The 19,186-nt window shown below is 38.4% G+C and overlaps 1 protein-coding gene across 1 annotated transcript in view; it reads left to right on the top strand.

Annotated features, from left to right (window-relative positions):
- Nucleotides 1-19,186, top strand: part of LOC135468594 (potassium voltage-gated channel subfamily H member 1-like) — a 49,294-nt gene that overhangs the window by 15,020 nt on the left and 15,088 nt on the right. Inside the window, exons 2-4 of the mRNA XM_064746935.1 lie at nt 14,833-15,063; nt 16,352-16,480; nt 17,851-17,975. Coding sequence (XP_064603005.1) covers nt 14,833-15,063; nt 16,352-16,480; nt 17,851-17,975 — 485 coding nt within the window. The remainder of the gene's footprint in view (nt 1-14,832; nt 15,064-16,351; nt 16,481-17,850; nt 17,976-19,186) is intronic.

Genomic DNA, 19,186 nt, shown 5'->3' with positions numbered 1-19,186 from the left:
TGTATAATTATCTCACAGAATAACTGCGTCAAGTCACAGATACCGCTGTTAATCAATACAAGCAATGAACTGGCACCTAATCTTATATCACTGAATTCCTAATCGTGCAAATTCTTACTGAAACTCTCTTTGTGTAAGTATGATAATATTGGTGATAGTGTTGTTTGAATGTTTGGTATCTTATTTGTTAAAATATTATTGTATAATTTTATGTGCGTGTGAGCGTGCATATGTACAGGCATTCTTTTCATTGATGTGATCAAATAAATAAATAAATAGATTCTGCAGTATGATGCACAAAATGTCTATGTGTTTCACAATGGTAACTTACACCATGCGCAGATAATCACTAAGGGCTAACTGACCTGTTTTTCACCCCATTATGTTGGGACGTGATTTAGCGTTGATATAAGTAAGGACGTAAGGACAACTAACAGGCCTAGGCTAGTGGTATTTCTAAATCTGTGATTCTGTATGATCAGACCCAAGCCACGTTGCGTGGTAAGTGATGAGGTGTTGAGAAAGTAGACGAGTAGATCAGAATAGGTGTCACATGTCGTAGACTAATCCACCCCGTACTGAATATACTCTATTCCACCTAAAGTTTAGCATTTTTCTGGTGACACTTTTTCCTTCATTCCAATTGATCAATCCACCTTGCAAGGCCACTAAAAGTTGTCTTCTGAAGTTTTATTCATGTTTTAACAGAAACACCTAAATGTTGGCATCAAAAATATCATTGTAAAGCTCTCCGAAAAGTGCATTTTTGTGTTCCAATCTATAAGTGAAATACAGTACATCAAACACAAATATTTCAGGTCCATATCGATAACCCGATCATAAATTCAATAAATGTCCATCTATTTCAGACCCACATAGCGATCATTCTTTAATATTGCCTACTGCCCACGTACTGCCCCACATAATTGAAGCTTATATCACCCACATCTGTCGTACCCGAATCATGGTGTTAGGATCATCGCTACATACAAATCACACCCATGTTCTTGTTTTTCTTATTAGATCTGTATGCAAGTTTCACACATTGCATGAAAACATTGCACTATGCAACGTCTTAACTGAATTGCGCTACGTCATTTAAGAACAGAATTGCTGCAAATGGCGAACAGGGGCCGGTTTCATGAAGCTTACTTAGTGTTAAGTTGCCTTTAGCTAAGTGCACTTTATATCTCTACAACATACGTTGCCATGGTAGTTAAAAGCTTACTTAGCCAAATGAGCTTTATGAAACCGGTCCGAGCCCCATAAAGACTCTAATTTACTTATTTACTTTTAATAGTGAAAATCCCAAAAGAGATTGTTCCAACAACCGTACGTGCAAGCTAAACGGGAAGTCGGTTTGGTGTCAAATGCCTGTTCGATATGATGTTAGAGAAGCGGAGACGTAGTTGGCGTAGAACTAAAATTAAGCGGTATATCTTTAAATCCAGGTAGTCGGATCAAGGTTTGAGAATTTAAACTCCACAGTATGATAGACTGATAAGCATTCTGATTTGTTACATATTAATAGCCAGACCTCTTAACTGCGGCAGCGTATGGTTGAAAAAAACAGTCGAACAGATAAAAAAAAGAAACGTTTCAAAACAACTCAGGGGAAATAATATTTTCCCCACCTTATTTGACTACCTCGCTTTAAGTAGCAAGCCGTTGCTTATACTATGTTGTTTTGCTGAAAGAAACACAAATGTCATTTTTGTTATTTGTTTTGACACCCAATGCTTATTCCATGTTGTTTGGTTGGAAAACACTTAGAAGTCCTTTTGGTTACTTGATATGACATGCAGCCATTGCTTATACCATGTTGTTTTGTTGGAACACACGCAGAAGTCATTTTGATCACTTATTTTGACAGCCATTGCTTATTCCATCTTGTATTGTTGGAACAATAACAGAGAACCCATTGCTTTATATACTGTGCTGTTCCACATAACATAACAAGGAGACAATTCGCACCGTTTCGTCTATGACTGTACGTCAAGCGGGTTGTCAGTTAAATGGCATGAGTGTGATAAATATCTTCACCCATGTACCGGATTGTTGTCTTGTATGTTGCGTATCCCTGTATGTTACCTTCCTCAGCGTAAATATCACTCAAATAAATACGAACATAACCCTTCCCATTAAGATTACCACGCAGAATTAAGAAATAAAACGTAGTTTGCCATGTTCAAGTCACCTAGATAATGCACAGCATTGTATATCGATTATCAGTTTGAACACGTTTCCCTTACAATTGCTTTTAATGTTAAAGTTTTTGGAGATATGTTAGAATTTATATTGTTTCTAGCACCATGCTTAATGTAGCCCGAAATCCCTTCTCTGCCTGGAACCAAGAATCGATTTGAATCGATAAAACAAGGGAATTAACAATTTACCTGACACCTTCAGGAAAATTTGATCATTTTGGTGTAGATGTTTTGTGGTAAATTGGCGAGGAAATGACAAAATACCAGGCGGACCATTTGAGAGACCTGTAGTACGTATTACAAAGATAAGGTGTTTACACAAAAGTGTGGTAAATTAGTAAATGATGTAAAGTAAAACTGACTGGATAATCTAACAGTGTGAGCTAGTCTGTATACAGAAATAATGCCTGCAACAGTATGTAAACAACTGAAGTATAACTTTGATGCAGGCATGGGGTATAACCATGAATAGACAACGAGGAGATCACTAAATCTGCCTACAGATATCCTACAAAATCAGATATATTCGTACCCAGAGGTAAATTCCAACAAGCCACCGTTTTTCACTTTCATTATTTGGCGACCTTTTGTGGATTTAAGGGCAATGTGATCAACGGCCTCAAGCTTATCTCCAGACATTTATATCAGATCTTCTATAAATGTTTTAGCAAAGAAGATGGAAAAACACTGGCGATTTAATGCGGACGTGTCACATGATTTGAAGTTCGCGGAACACCAGCTATAAAAATAATCTTTTTTTGGCCAGTGACAGCACTACACACGCACTTAAGAGCACAGCGATGACATCTCGGCAATAATATAAGCCGTTGATCGATAGGCGTGCTTTATAGTCCACAAGAACGCCAGGGTAAGGCAGTCACGGTTGACGCTGCTGTGAAACATTGAACATGTAATCTGTTAAGAAGCAGTTGTGAGCACAGCGCTTGATTTCAAGCTTCATAACAAGGCTTTCAGCTAATCTGTTATTTATTAAATGCTAGGTCTGAGTGTAATGTGATGGGTTATGCATGACAAGCAAAACCACAATCAATATTTCAGGTCACACATTTGATCAAACCGCAACTGTCAAGCCGCATGGATTGCAATTATTACGGACACACAGAAATTTGAAAAATGCATGCTCGCACTATATGAAAAAGATACAGTAGCAAATGAAGAGTAAACAAATCACCACTAGTGCAGTTGGGCAGATTATTGTATACTCGTTTCTTGTATGAACACTATTGTCTCGAGTCTACGTGTACATATAGTCCATTTGTGTTTCATACTGAAACTTGAAGCCTTATTCATTTGATCTCACGGTATATATAAGTTAAATTTCAACTTTAGAACACTGCAAATATTTTATTTATGTATTTGATTGGTGGTTTACGCAGCACCGCATTGGTAAGAGGCTTCTGGGCCATTGTGCTGCACTAGCACGCTAACCACAAGGCCAGAGGGGAATACAAAGCAAGTAGGTGAGTTGTTTTAAAGCGCAGCAGTCTGTGTAATAAAAGAAAGCAGTCAGCATGGCTTTGCCAATCATTGAACTGTAAAGGTAGACGGCAAACCCAACAGCTTCTTCTATATATACATGTACACAATCTGACAATGGCTATCACCACATTATAGCTGATGAACAGGATTTCAAACACTAACCCTAAGCACAGCGACACCTAGCGGATGGTATCACCTGTTTATGTAAATCTGAGTCGGATTTGGCATGGATGTGTGTTTGGCGTGGATAAAAATAGACATATTAAATAAGTAAAGGGAAAAACCGCTTACTTGCATGGACGAGGTCATTTAATGTTGGTATATAGTCAAAAAAATTACGTTGGACTTCCAACCAAATCGTAAAGGTGCAAGCCTTCGATGTTGAGGTATAGGGATTCAGCGTAATCATGGCAACTCGCACCATGCGATTTGTTAGTGAAATGACGTCTTAATTGATGTTCAAAGGCTACTCGCATCCAGGTAAATGACGCGGGTACGGATGGACGGTTCGTGTTTATAGACAATCTTACTGATATTCTGAAAGTCACCAGCCCGTGTTGGAGAGTGCATATAGACCATATCTCATAGTGCCTAGCGTGAGTCCTTTCCCAGTGTCGTTCATGACGACCTACAGGGCCTGAAATACATGCACAGCGTCCAAAGCTTCTATAGATGACTATGGTCACTTCGAAGACCATGCCTTATAACATAGACAATATCCATAGTGTTTTAATGGATAAAGCCTAACGTTTGCCTATTATATTCGTATTTATGGCTATACCGGCGATTTTTAGCAAAAAATCCATATTTTTTCTGTACTTACCAAGAATAGCTCGAATTATTGACTTTCAGTAAATTTCAGGCTCGTACCCGTACTATTGCTAATGTTATAATGGTTCTAAGGTTTGGAAAAGTTATAATGCAACCCGGTTTACACATTTCAGTAACTTTATTGCCGATTATGAATGGTACTGATGGGGTTTTGCCAAAAGTCCCAGACGCTCAAAAGATATTTACTATTTGGCACGAGAGGAAATTCAGTCTGCCCACGTTCAGTCCTGTCGGGTGACATGCAACGTTACAGTTTAATAGCTAAATATATGAAACAAACAAAAAATAGCTAAATGTAAAGCGGAAGTAATTGTTATAATTACCTTTTGTGTAAGTGCCAAATACTCTCCAGAAAATGCAACAAAAACACGTTTCTGCAGATTACATGTGATTTCCACACTGATGAAGAACTCCACATACAGCATTTGAGCCACGGTTTATGATATATAAGCCTTGTAACAGTTCACACTGCCAAACAAGGCAAGTATAGGCTTATACAACCCCACACGTCATCATATATGCTATAGGTAATGATGTTTTCGAATGAATCCCACAAACGCCCTTTAAGTCACCGTAAAGGAAAACGTTGGCTTATTGTATGCGCATTATGACCGCATGCTGGTAAACTGTTGACGTCCAGCGTACTAATCCCGAGAACCGTGATGATTCCCACCAGCGTGTGTTGCCTGTTTTGATCTTACAGACAAATGCTTCCATTTTCCGCATCACGATGGTTTTCTTGTGAAACTTGTTCAAGGAAAACAGAGAAGGGAACTTCCATTTACTATGAACACTGATTCTCCAAATGGCATTATCAGCTCTTTCCATCTTGATTTTGATGTACCGAAATCCAAAGACGTATTACATAACATCCGTTAAGAGCTATAAGAAACACGCAGTGTTGAATATTTCGGAACCTTTGATTGGATGAAATTATCCCTTTCATCAAATGGAGCCCTGTATCCAACTAGAGAGAAATATGGAGTGTCTAAATTACTTCAGGTGAAAGCAAATCACCAAAATTATTTGTAAAGGATCTGAATACGTTCATAGTATTTTCCGCTACGATCCATGTACGTCTATTTCTATGACCTATTTTGATTCAGCTATGGGATTAGATAGAGGAAGAATGAAATAATTGTATACCTAAGCCCATCCTACCCTATTAGATGACTTGTTATGTGCTTCATTATTTTTTTATGAGACAAAGAACTAAATATCGTCTCCTTAACGCTTGTACACAGAGGAGGAATTGATTTTAACACTGGGAAAGTCACCGTTCACTTCGTGAATAATTCATTGGAAAGTAACCCCGTGCTATATATGAAAGGCATTTTAGATTTGTTTGGAACACGGTGTATACATATATGTACACAGAAATGAAATGTCTGCTCTAATGAGTTTCTTTTTGATCCAGGTTGAATTATTAAGTGTTCATTTACTTGACCTTTGCATGGAGCGTTTTGTTTGCGTCTATACTGACATTGCTATTAACTCACGACTGATGTATGAACAAAAATGCGCAATTTATCCACACATGTGTTGAGCAGGGTATCGCGACATGTGCCTATATTTCAATGTAACTTCTGTACCCTTAATCTGTATTGCACCCATGTGAACCAGGAGGATTCCTTGGTTGATTACATATTACAATTCAGGTATACTAAAATGCGCCCCAATGGTAACGATACTACAAAGTATACCGCGGGATAAAAATGACATATAGAATACACATGCATATAAATGAGGAGAAAACAAACAACGAAGTCAGAAACATCAGAAGCTCCACGGAAAACTGTGGATCAGAAGCTCCACGGAAAACTGTGGATCAGAAGCTCCACGGAAAACTGTGGATCAGAAGCTCCACGGAAAGCTGTATCTAAATTAAAATACTTACACTTTTTTAAAGATTGTCATTTCATCTAGGAAAGTAGTGTTACATATGTAAATGTTCTGATTGTAAGGTGCGCATTATCAGCCATATTTGGTATTATGTAAACGCATATATTCACCTCAAAGTGCTTTTTCTGATATTATGGGAGGGAGTCATTTTACAATAAAACAGCACAGATTCGCAATAGCCGCGACGTCCTAGAACATAGTCGACGTCGTCTTGTACTCAGATCCCTCGTTAAGTAAATAACTTATGTCAAAAAAGAGAAGCGCAAATTCGCAATGGTTGTCATATCACAAGTATATGATTTTGTGTCGTCTTGTCTCCTTGAGGGAATAATCCGTGACGGGGATGATGAAATATTAGAGATCCAAATCTTGATCGATATATAAACGCACGACCGACAGGCAGGCAGAAAGAGCGACAATACGAGCGAAAATAAGAATCACGGCTAAAAACTACATGAAGAACATATTTTCAGATGCAGTTTCAGTGCATTGTGATTATTGTTTAGTCCCTTCTTAAGATATTTTCAAACTTTGATCAAATGTTAAAAACGCCGGTACTATTTTACAGCTGAAAAATATTGATGAGTTTATTTGATAGGCGTAGTCCAATTGTGCGGTCACTGTTGTCACTGCTAAATAGCAAACCACCAAATATAAGCCTATGTGGAACTCTCCATGAGGGGTATTGTGGGTAAAAGTCAACCCCGTCTCTTGTTTCAGCGATTATGTTCAAACACTGATTACCAGTGATTTATCACGGGAAACTGAGACTAGCCTTGATCAGTGTGTTTGGCAGTAGAAATGTTCGAAACGTTACTAGATTCGTCATTACACCCTTTTACTATGCTTTGTGTGAAATATCACCTTAGCTATTCAACCATGCATATATAGGCAATTACTATCGAAAAACCCGATAGGGTTTTAACACAGAACAACCATATTGTGCCGAACACTTTCATTTTATTGTTAGCTTACATGGTATCGAACACATTAATAATGTTTTTGTTATTGATGGTAGTGGCCTTTCCTTCAGTTGATTGTTTCGCGGGGCGAGGTATAGGTCTACAACCAGATAAATTAGCTGGGCAATATTTGTACAATGCCTTTGTCGCCGTGTGCACATGGTGCACCACCAAACAGAATGTCATGAATGAGGTTTTTGTGGATCGATGTTATCACTATTACTCTGACTGTACAGAAAGGGCTGATACTATAAAACTCGAAGCTGGATCCCCGTATTCATGGCATCGAAAACTGGGCCTGCATATTCACGGTTTGGGACAATGAACAAATTTAAATGCGATTTCAACGTTTATTGTAGGGTAACCGGAGCTAAAATTGGGAAAATTAATCAAATTATTCTGGCATACAAGACCTAAACATTTGATTCAAACAAACACATTATTTCAACATTCCCAACTCTTTAATTGATGCTTCCGACCTGATTATGAAAGCAGAACAACATGTCATTTGGTGAGTTCTGAAGATATCAACGGTGTCCTAATGTATGCAAACTACAGGTCAGTATGCGGTAATTTAAATCTCTAATGAACACCAGGTTATGAGTCTAGTAAGAGACCAGTAATCATTTTTGGTGGAAAATTAGCTGAGTGAGCTAAGACTCTATACACTATACATACAGAGATACTGGAAACATCCAATTGTGCAGTTAACTATTTACTCCAGGCATTTGCATATTAATGTTTTCTCAACTCCGTTCAAGTCTTTTGTACAGATATACTCTTGATAAGAACAGTGAAGCCTAAACCAGTTTAACCTTTCCAGTGGCCTTTACTGTTCGATTTTGTGTGACCAAATTGTCTTTCTTTATGGCTTTGGTTCAACTTACGTTCATATCTATAAGATCTTTTAGATCATTCCATATGTCAGTGCTTGGAATTATTTACTTGTTTGGTAAGTGTTTACGCTGCACTGCATATTGTTTCATATGATGGCAGTCAGGTTTAACCATCGCCCTTCGTCCGGTAACGGACAAATCTTCTAACTAAAAGCCACAACAGAACCGGAAAAAGCTGAATTCGAATCTGTGATCTCAGTGGTGAAAGGCCTCTCCACTGTGGCAAAGGAACTCTTTAAACGAATGACGCAGTCGACAATGCGATTTCCCTTGAAGACTTCTCTTTTTGTTGTGTTTTGCGTTCTAATGGCAAATGCCAAAGGATGACTTCACGTCGGTGCTGAAACGAGAAATCAATTGTAAATTTTGTGAAGCAGGCAATGAGACCGAGGTTCATATTTTGCTTAGGTTATTCTAAGACTTTAATATTGACAACCTTTGTGCTGTGTGGCTTGTTGAATGGAACGGTCGTGATATGACCCAAATAATGTTGAAAGCTAAATTAAATCTAAGCGATCGATCATGCTATTAACCATATGCGTTTTAGACAGGACCCATAGTTATCATGCAATTATTTAATCTAACTCTCCCATTATCTATAAAAAAGCCTCAATTTTTGACCTCACTATTTAATAGAAAATAATACTGTAAACAAATTGTTGTCATGGAGAAAACAAATCTGCGTGTGGCAAAACTGGAACACTTAACCAAAGTATAAATGATGCTGCGTAAGGACTTGTTTTGTTGTGGTTTTGATACCGCTCCAAGAGCAAGTAGAAGACAGCGGTGGTATTGTTAAGCATGTAGCGTTCATCTTGTCATGGTAAAATCGATATTAGCCAGGTTTAATTGCAAGGTCAGGTAGGTATACAGCTGTATACTAAATCTACCGTGATTCTTGGGTGGCGACCAGCCAAGCGGATTCCTTTTTCAAATGACATTGTTGAGCATCGGGCCACGGACATGTTATGCCATGCATCTCATTAGGCTATCGTTGATGTGTAGATGAAGATCTAACTCCTGAAGGAGTTTAATTTGCCCTTGTGTCGATATAACGGCCAGGTAAAGGTATGACTCTGCTGCCATAGAGACAGCGCTTGAGCTCACCCCGACCTTGATAATAAAGCTTATTCACTGACCCAAAGTATGTATATGTGTAAACTGTTGCCTGGCAACCTGTCCATTTAGCTATACGTCACGCCGCCAGTGCACCTTGTCTATTGATTAACTCCCAAGCTCTACAGAGTTTCTATGTAATGGCATCGACTAAGCTATTCTGCTCCACTACCCAGCCTTCTCCACAAAAACTGACCGCTCATTATAACTGGCGTGCCCATAACGTTACCTTTAAGCACACCATCGATCAGACTGTTAACGCTTTCCACGGCAAGTCCTGCTACTCCGGTGACGTAAACACAAAGAAGAGGGAGAGAGAACTGTTGGCGGAGGGGGTACATGTTGTAGCAAATGTGTGTGTGGTTTAACCCATGCAATGATGACCTGTACCTTTCCTCATTCTTCACATTTAGTACAATGTACCAAGTGCAAGTATAGCTATGCATCGTTTATAAATCATAGAGTACACAGCGACGTCATACAGAATATCGACAGAGATTAACGGCCAACGTCCGGTTTAGCAGATCAGCTAGTCACTTGGGTCTGTGTTTGGATAGCTGACTTCTGGCTTGAAATAGCTCCAAACGCTAGATCAAAATGGCCGATCAGCATATACGAGGCTGGTTTGCTAATCTATTTATCGGGTCTACACGCAAAGTTGTGCTATATAATAATAATAAAACAAAAATTGATGTACGATGAAGTTGTTGGGGGGCCTTTATATGTCAGCTGGAAGGAACAGGAAATGCAGAATGCCTACACATCGTTTATATTCAACGCCCACATATTGTGGAGTACAGGCACACTTTTTTCTTTCTCTGGCAGTACAATTTTTCCGTTATGACTTACCCCTGGGCATTGACAAGCTGAGTTTCATACATGTAAACAGTAAAATATGCTGCTTGAAAAGAAATATCACATTTGTTTTACATCATCTGAGGACGATACATTTTATCATATTAAAGATGAAATCTCCCGCGTATTTTTTCTGGAAAAATCTTTCGTTACATATATATCGTTTTTAGAATCTTCCGATTGTCTCCGAGTTCCAGTTTTATTTATTAATCATTGCTAACAAATACTTTGAACACAAAAGGCAATACCACGTCATTTTCATGAATACATGTAGTCAGAAGAAATGAAGTGCAATTATTTCCACGAGTAGATAAGAATATATACTTAGCATAACATCTCTGCTGCTAGATCTCTTCTCAGCTGTTCTGAATACTGTCTTTTCCATTCTTTAAATTTTCTGTGAAATTTATAATTTGATTAACTTTAACCGTAAATTATCCGGACACTTAAATCAATAAACCTCATAGTTGATCATCAAAATCCAAAAACTTACCAGCTAATGTATTTCTATCTATTCAGTCATTTCCAGTCCAGTGAAGATTGGCGTAATATTTTGTTTTATATCACATACATTACCAGCTAATGTATTTCTATCCATTCAGTCATTTCCAGTCCAGTGAAGATTGGCGTAATATTTTCTGTTTTATATCACATATAAAACAGAAAATATTACGCCTGAATTATGACTGAATAGATAGAAATACATTAGCTGGTAAGATTTTGGATTTTGATGATCAACTATGAGGTTTATTGATTTAAGTGTCCGGATAATTTACGGTTAAAGTTAATCAAATTATTTGAACGTCATTATGATATATTTGTATATGTTATCAATTTGCGAAATGTGAAAAAATCAAACATTACATAAAATTGTTCTGTATCTGTTTATAGAGGATTTTATAAAAAAGACACACAAAAAGACATGCGCTGAAATCGATGACGTCACCACACCAAGTAATGCCCCTTCCGTCTATTTATGTGATTAGATCTATAATCCTCATATTAGACGTTTGTGATTGGTCGAATTATTTTATAAAAAAATGTGTGAGTATATACCGGTTCTTGCTTAAGAAGGTTGATGTTCGCGAGTGTCAAGGCTGTTTTCATAACACACTAATTGCTAATCAGTAGATAAAGAGTCTTTATTTGTAATTGTGCACAAGGAATGAAAATATGATGTCGTTACGACTCCATCATTTTTATTGTGGAAATTGTGCGAAACTTTTCCGCTGATTTTACTTAACATATAACACAGCTAATGTGTTTTACACAAAAGACTGGTGTGTATTTTCTGACATGTCTGAGAGTACTTATTTAACTACTCTATTTAGAACCATATTGGTTTGGCCGAGTTTTGTATAATGTCCGCCGGCGGCCATTTTGTGGCGTGACCAACGCCAGGCACGCAGCTCCATGACAACCGTCTCCGAAACTCAGATCGATGCCATTGTCAATTTGCTCTTTGCAAAGAATAGGCTGTTACCGGAATTGGTTATAGATAGTATTTACGCAGAGTTTAGTCGGGTAACCCATCGCACGACAACACATTCTTCGTCTCTATTATACTCCATGTCTCCCGACGACACGCACTACCACTTGACTTCCCGTTAATCTCTCGAACGGAAGATTTGTGCGTTCATGGAAACAAAAACTGAAGATCACAGAATCATTTAAGCTTTGGAGGAGTCTTAGTGTCTACAAGAACTTGGTGATATCCGTTAGTGCTTTGGGTCAAGTTCTTACAGGAAGTCAGTAAACCTATATGCAAACAATGATGAATGCAGAGTTCAAAGTCTACTTTAAAAAAATGATCTGTTAAATTTAACAGAGACTCTGTTTGTCTGAGTAATGCCAGAATGTATTTTGTTATTGCTGCAGATTATTGTGTTGAATACAACAAACATATTCTATTAATTCAATATAACGATTCTGTTGATTAACAGGATATTGTGTTGAATATGTGTAATATTATTATTACACAATATTGTGTAATAATAACAGAATACATTCTAGCATAACTCAGTTAACAAACTTTCTGTTAAATTTAACAGATAAATTTTTTGAGTCCATAGTTTATATAAGGCTGAACCGTTCCTGTCATCGCAAAGCCTTTCATATCTCATATATGGCTCGCTAACAAAGGATTTTTGCCTTCATGAAAGTTAGCACCAAGTCATACTGATAGATGTCAGATTGCATAAGTAGTCAGTAGAAAAGCTTCTGTAACCGTGCACTGGGTTGACACACACATCTGCTCCCATGGGAACCTGTAACAGTTTGTGAACAATTTGACCTTTGTCATGGTGATTTCCGGTATCACCGGAGCCGCCATTCCGTTGTATATAGGCCATGGAAATTTCTGGACGTTAAATCATGATAGACCACATGGTTCACTGTGGTGCGTACAGGTATACAGGCCACATGGTTCACTGTGGTGCGTACAGGTATACAGACCACATGGTTCACTGTGGTGCGTACAGGTATACAGACCACATGGTTCACTGTGGTGCGTACAGGTATACAGGCCACATGATTCACTGTGGTGTGTACATGAATACAGAACTTACTCGTTCCTTAGCAACAAATTGCGTCAAAAAGCCATCCTATAGTCATGTTCGGATAAAGGAAGTGTGGTTTAAACAATAAAGGCCATGTGAGACACCCTTTACTGGAAGTCAATAATCTAGTGAGAATTTGGGTCAGGGTGTGATATGAAATTATACGAAGGGCCGATTTGGTTTAGCTAAAAAGTGCCAATAAAATTACAGGGAGACGACATGTTTGATTTTCGGTCGGATGATGATTCAGTCTCACAGATGCTTAACAAACGTGTACAGCCTTATCATTTCAACAACCAAATAAGGGTTTCATGCATTCGTTTAAAGCTTCTTATGTTGTTCTAGCGGTTTTGGTTTGGATATTGACATGGGTTTGTTTTTCCATAAACACTGTTATCTTTATCAACCCGTTTAATGAAGTACATATGCTTTTGTTCACAGTAAATCAAACTGGGTTGAAAAAACAAGTAAAATGTTTGCCCAAAGGTCATGTTACCAAATACTATGTGACAAGCTATATACAATGTGCCATGTGTTGCCAATACCAAGTGATGTCCACTGTTTACATACTGCATGTCGTCTTCAGTTTATGTCCGACACTTCGCATACAGATGCGTTTTCTACTATGATCCAACAGACAGAAACAGCCGATTCACCCTACTCAATAGCTGATGAATATTAATAACTACCCAATTATCCAATCAAATAGTACTTTCTTTGATGGACAGCAACGACGATATAACACCAACATGCATAGGTTGTACGCATTCACGGCCGATGGCGTGCCGGAAAATCTGATAATATCAGCACTTTCCACTTCTTCTACGAGTGGGGCGAGATGCTGGTTTCCAGTCATAAACCTGATGTCCAAATATTTTTACTAAGCCGTTGCATCATGAGTCTGGGGCAACGTCCGTGGCAATATATTGTGAAGAAATACATAACCGTAGTATTTACATATTTTTTTTATTTTATTTATTTGTTTATTTGATTGATGTTTAACGTCACACTCAAGAATTGCTCAATTATACAATGGTGGCCAGTTTTGTGGATGGAAGAGTGTTCGGAGTCAACTGCAGACCTTAACAAGCTATTGACGTAGGCCTACATGTTACTGATGTATAAGGCAAGTCATCTCCAAGATACTTCATGCAAGACCACACAAGAGACCACCGTCGATCATTTATTGCTACCGAGACTTGGGGAACAATAAGAACAGAGGGATGTAAGAAGTTTCCAGCCCGAGAATGGGATTGAACCCAAGACCTTGCGATTGACTGATTTATTTTTTTGATTGGTGTTTTACGCCGTACTCAAGAATATTTCACTTTATTACGACGGCGGCCAGCATTATGGAGGGAGGAAACCGGGCAGAGCCCGAGGGGAAACCAGCTACCATCCCCACGTTGCTGGAGACCGTCCCTCGTGCGACCGGAGAAGAAACCATTGGCTGGACTGTGAACTCACCCAGAGATTGAACATGATCTCCTGTAACCTAGAGATGCCGATAGCAAATGCAACTGATATAACCTTCCGAAAAACAGTTTAGAAAAAAAAAACATATTTATGAATTCCTTTGAGTGATATTATCCTTCAGGTACACCCCTACATGGCTTTAATTTTAACCTAAAATAATTGGAAATACCCGACAGGAGGGTGGAATAACAGAGAGTGAATAATCAGGAAAGAACAGAAAAGAAAAAACAAAATCGCCCTTATTTTATTAATACAATACGACTAACACAAACTAATTATATAATTACATAAAATATATTTGCCAGTCTTACAAACGTCACATGTTCCGCCCTGAAGTAGAAAATGCATTAAATACTATAGAACAATTTAACCAGTGTGACAAAAAGCATACGACTGCAACCTTACGATAGGAAGTCGAGATACGGTGGTTTCTTACCGTCTTTGCTAGGTTTCGTTTTTACGCCTCACTTTCTTTTTCCACATCAGATTTATTTTGTTTACAAAGGTATCTTTTTATTGTTCCTAACAGATAGCAGTTTCCTGCTGGCCAACGCTCGGATCGTGGAGTACCCCATCGTCTACTGTAATGATGGCTTCTGCAAGCTCGCCGGATACAACAGAGCAGAAGTCATGCAACGCAGTAGCACATGCGGCTTCATGTACGGGGAGCTTACGGACAGAGAGACCGTCACCAGGATGGAGAAAGCCTTCGAAATACAGGACCAAGAGCAAGTGGAAATCCTCCTGTACAAGAAAAATAGTGAGTCACCTTGTCGTCTGCTGGAAAAGGAAAAAGCACAAGTCTGTCCGTCCCCCAAACTATAACGACTCAGTTTCCTATCTGCAAAGCTGATAACGAGTCAGCTTGTCATCTGCCGTACAAGAAATTGTGTGCGTCTGTTGCTTTGTCTAGGGATTAAGTTCCCAGACAAAACAGATAACGTATATAGCTCGTTTACTGTCGTGATAGTGAGTCACGATCTCCTAATGACTAGAAAAACCTCAGCCAGCCTAATTTCTCCTGCAGAAAGATAATAGCGAGTTTAAGAACTAGGCAAAAAGTGATTTAGCCTAGGTTTGACTCAACTTTTTATGCAGATGTGTCTCGTAAATGAAATATTACAAAAAGTTCTGTGAAAGTGGCTCATGTTCTCATATATAAAAAAGTAGTGCCTTCTCCTATTGCTGCAGTCTGCATTCTCCTACTGCTGCAGTTTGCCTTCTCCTACTTCTGGAATCTGCCTTCTCCTACTACTGCAGTCTGCATTCTCCTACTGCTGCAGTCTGCCTTCTCCTACTTCTGGAGTCTGCCTTCTCCTACTGCTGCAGTCTGCCTTCTCCTACTTCTGCAATCTGCCTTCTCCAACTGCTGCAGTCGGCACTGAGAGGTTAGAGCAAGGAAATAGAACTGATTAACCTGTGTCAGTGTAATGTGTCCATGTCTGGTGCCATCGACATGATTTGTGTACACAGACTTAATCACTCCTCGTCTTCATATGACTGAAAAATTGTTGTATACGACGTAAAAATCCAAGTATACATATTCTACATACATACATGCTGCGGTTGAGTCAACCTCCGTGTTAACAAAAAATTAGCGACTCATAGCTGAATGGATTTGTTTTTGCTGGAAAGTGTGGACGAGATAGTGTTATCGAATGTAATTTTCGTGGAAAAATATTAACACATGTTCATTAAACACTCAGTTTATATTTGTTTTTGCGATTTCAACCATATATAACTGAAAAGTTCAAATAGTTGCTGAACAATCAGAGTGGTCATCCATGTGTATATTTTCAATATATACAAATGTAATTAGTTTGACAGGTATTACCTGGTCTGAATCAAGTCACTATATGCATTTCCTCTTATCTTTTAATTGCATTCATTGTTTAGTGAATGTGATAAAAATCATAGGTTATTAAATGCTACGGGCGATAAGAACTCATAGATACTGATTGTTTAAAGGGTAACTGGGTTGCACAGAGACCTGCTGTTACTTGTTTTTCTAATATTATATATAAAGCTATTTTTTATATATTTTTCAGGGACACCGTTGTGGCTCCTACTCCATATAGCGCCTATAAAAAATGAGAAAGATCAGGTGGTGCTCTTCCTATGCACTTTTAAGGATATTACAGCATTGAAACAGCCGATTGAGGACGATGGAACCAAAGGTTATTATATCATTTCCAACGACTATATGAACTGAACAGTTGGTTATCATCTCATAAGCGAGAAAAAACGCGTTCAATTCCGTGTCAAGTTACACCAGGAGAACAGTTTGGGTAAACTGACCAAAAATCTGAGTAGTTCAATTGAGCTAATTCGACTCAGAAAACTGGTCATATGACCAGATCAGCTGAACCATGAACAACTCACCAAGTGAGTCACAGTATAACCAGATGAGTTTCTTGACTCAGTTGATCTGGTCATATGACTCAGTCTTCTGTGTGGAATAAACTATATAACTTGATATATGATATGATTTTTGAGTCAAGTGACGCAAACTTTTCTTTCAGTGTATAACCTTATGATCCGTCTAGAACCTGGTATACCGCCTGGTGTCTTTGACATGGATTCCAAGTGATGCGCACTTTTATGAAGCTGATATTAGACCTCCATAGGCAAAATGACGACACAGAGACTTTTACAAAATACTGCATACATTTTATTATTCACCCTGAAACCTGATCATACTGCATACAACATTATCAGGTTACACCATTAAGCAAACCGTGCCGTTTTGTCTAACCATAGCAATGTTACCAAGAAAGTGATACCGTAGGATGATTTCAGTACGTTTCAATACCAGGACATAGGTCATTAGTTCAGGTGTTGTTTACGTAAACATACCCAGGTATTTACCTGATCCTATGTGTAGGTGTCCAGATTTTACGATATGCTTGTAACACCTGCATAACTTACATATAACGCTTACAAAAACAAGACATCATCCTATTTATTACAGGTACGTTTTCATATATACTTCTCACTACGAGGCAAATGATACACATTTCTCCATCACGGTGAATCAGTAGGCCCACTAATCAGATGCATTGATTAGTGCTTTATGCCTTGGTGCTAAAAGTCCAAGTAGTAGTGGGTGTCATGTCGGGTGTCTTCGGCATGGTGTTTCAGTGAAGCAGGACCACAAACACATATTATTGGTTCCGCCATCACCCAAAAACAGTCGCCATTGTGATATGAATGGAAACATGTTGGTGACGTCAAAGCCTTATCAAGAAAACAAATAATTAAACGTCTATCATATTGATCACTATATCAGGCTCTGTCAACTGCATCAACGCCTACAAAGGCCTTAAACTCGAATCTCGTTTCTAGTGATTGTTTGTGTCCTGCAGGGATAATGTATCTTAGAGCTTGGCAAAGGTTTTTTCATACTCTTACGTATTTGCTATCACTAACATCTCATAGTGGAACATAGGGACAAAAACAAATAGTGAACTAATTTTGTCAATATTCAATAAATGAATGAATGAACTGATCAGTAAATCAAGCAATCAATGTTTGTTTCTTCCCACAGCTGGTCTTAGCAAATTTGCTCGCTTAGCGCGCTCTGTGACGAGGAATCGTTCCGTCCTTTTGCAATTTTCCTCTCACATGCCAACCACCAAATTCGATACATCCAAGCCTTCACAAATTGCAAATGTGAGTAACCAATCAGAGGTTAGTATTGCCATCAGAAGTAAGAACGTTGTCACGTGTCCTATCGTAATCTGTCCTCTCTTTCTCTGACATGCGTACTGCGGAACTTCGTTGAAGCTGTTATCTCAAGCCTCGCTCCACTGATTAAAATAACAAACGTTGCTTCAAATGCTGTAACTGACGTTTAGAGGAATTTCCGCAATACCGCACGTCAGAAGTGCGCATGACTGGCTTTTGTGAACGACCAATCCACGGCCAGTGGTAGCAGACATAACGCAATCTAACAGGGTAGTTTCATTAACACCTCAACTTAGGCTTACATTTTTTACTCACACCTTCTCTACTCTCAAATGTGCACGTTTATCATCCTTCTTCTTCCAAACACCTCTTCATCTTTTCTCATCATGACGTGCTAGTCACGTTTTAGTCATTGTAGGCGCAGCATCATCACGTCTTACCAACTGCTTTGACGAAACTTCACCAGACCGCAATTTTAGTCTAATTCCTGACCTTGAAATTCGAAATTTTGGATTCGAAATTCCGGGCCAAACAACTGCGTCATGCAACTATATGGGACTGAGTCTTCATGATATATTGATATACATGTCGATATATAAAACAGATCAGACGCGGCGAAAGGGTTTAAAGGCAATGAAAACACTAACGAAGGTATATGTCATATGAAACACCAGTAAATATTGTCCAAGAAAATAGTACTTTTTATTTAAAGTTAAGTATAAGTTACAGTTAAACATGCATTCTACGGTTTACTTCTCTGGTCATCCATATTTTTTGTTTCATATAGTTCATGAATAAGCTTATAACCGTATACGCGCATAATATATGGAATGCAAAAGTCTGAAAGTCTGAATTAAGTGGCGAAAACCTGATGTAATTGTCAATGGTCACAATATGGCCAAAAGGAGAATGCATTTTACCAGGTTGAAAAAAGTCTTAAAAAATAAATCGAACTGTTTTCCTGGACAATGGTCATTCATCTGACATGATATATATTCATTTTAGTGATTCATTTGCCTTTAAAAAGTTTTGAAGTTTTTACGACAATTCGTCCGAATGTCACTATTCATTCCTGATAACACTCAGCCCCTTGAGGACAGAAACTAACTGACTTGTGACAAGTGAAAATGTTGTACTTCCTGTCAACGTGTGGTGTCCGTCTGGTGATGTACACGTGACAAAAAAGATGGTGGCTA

Source organism: Liolophura sinensis, chromosome 6 (assembly GCF_032854445.1).
Source record: "Liolophura sinensis isolate JHLJ2023 chromosome 6, CUHK_Ljap_v2, whole genome shotgun sequence".
Classification (NCBI taxonomy): domain Eukaryota; kingdom Metazoa; phylum Mollusca; class Polyplacophora; order Chitonida; family Chitonidae; genus Liolophura; species Liolophura sinensis.
This window is presented reverse-complemented; position numbering and strand designations above follow the sequence as displayed.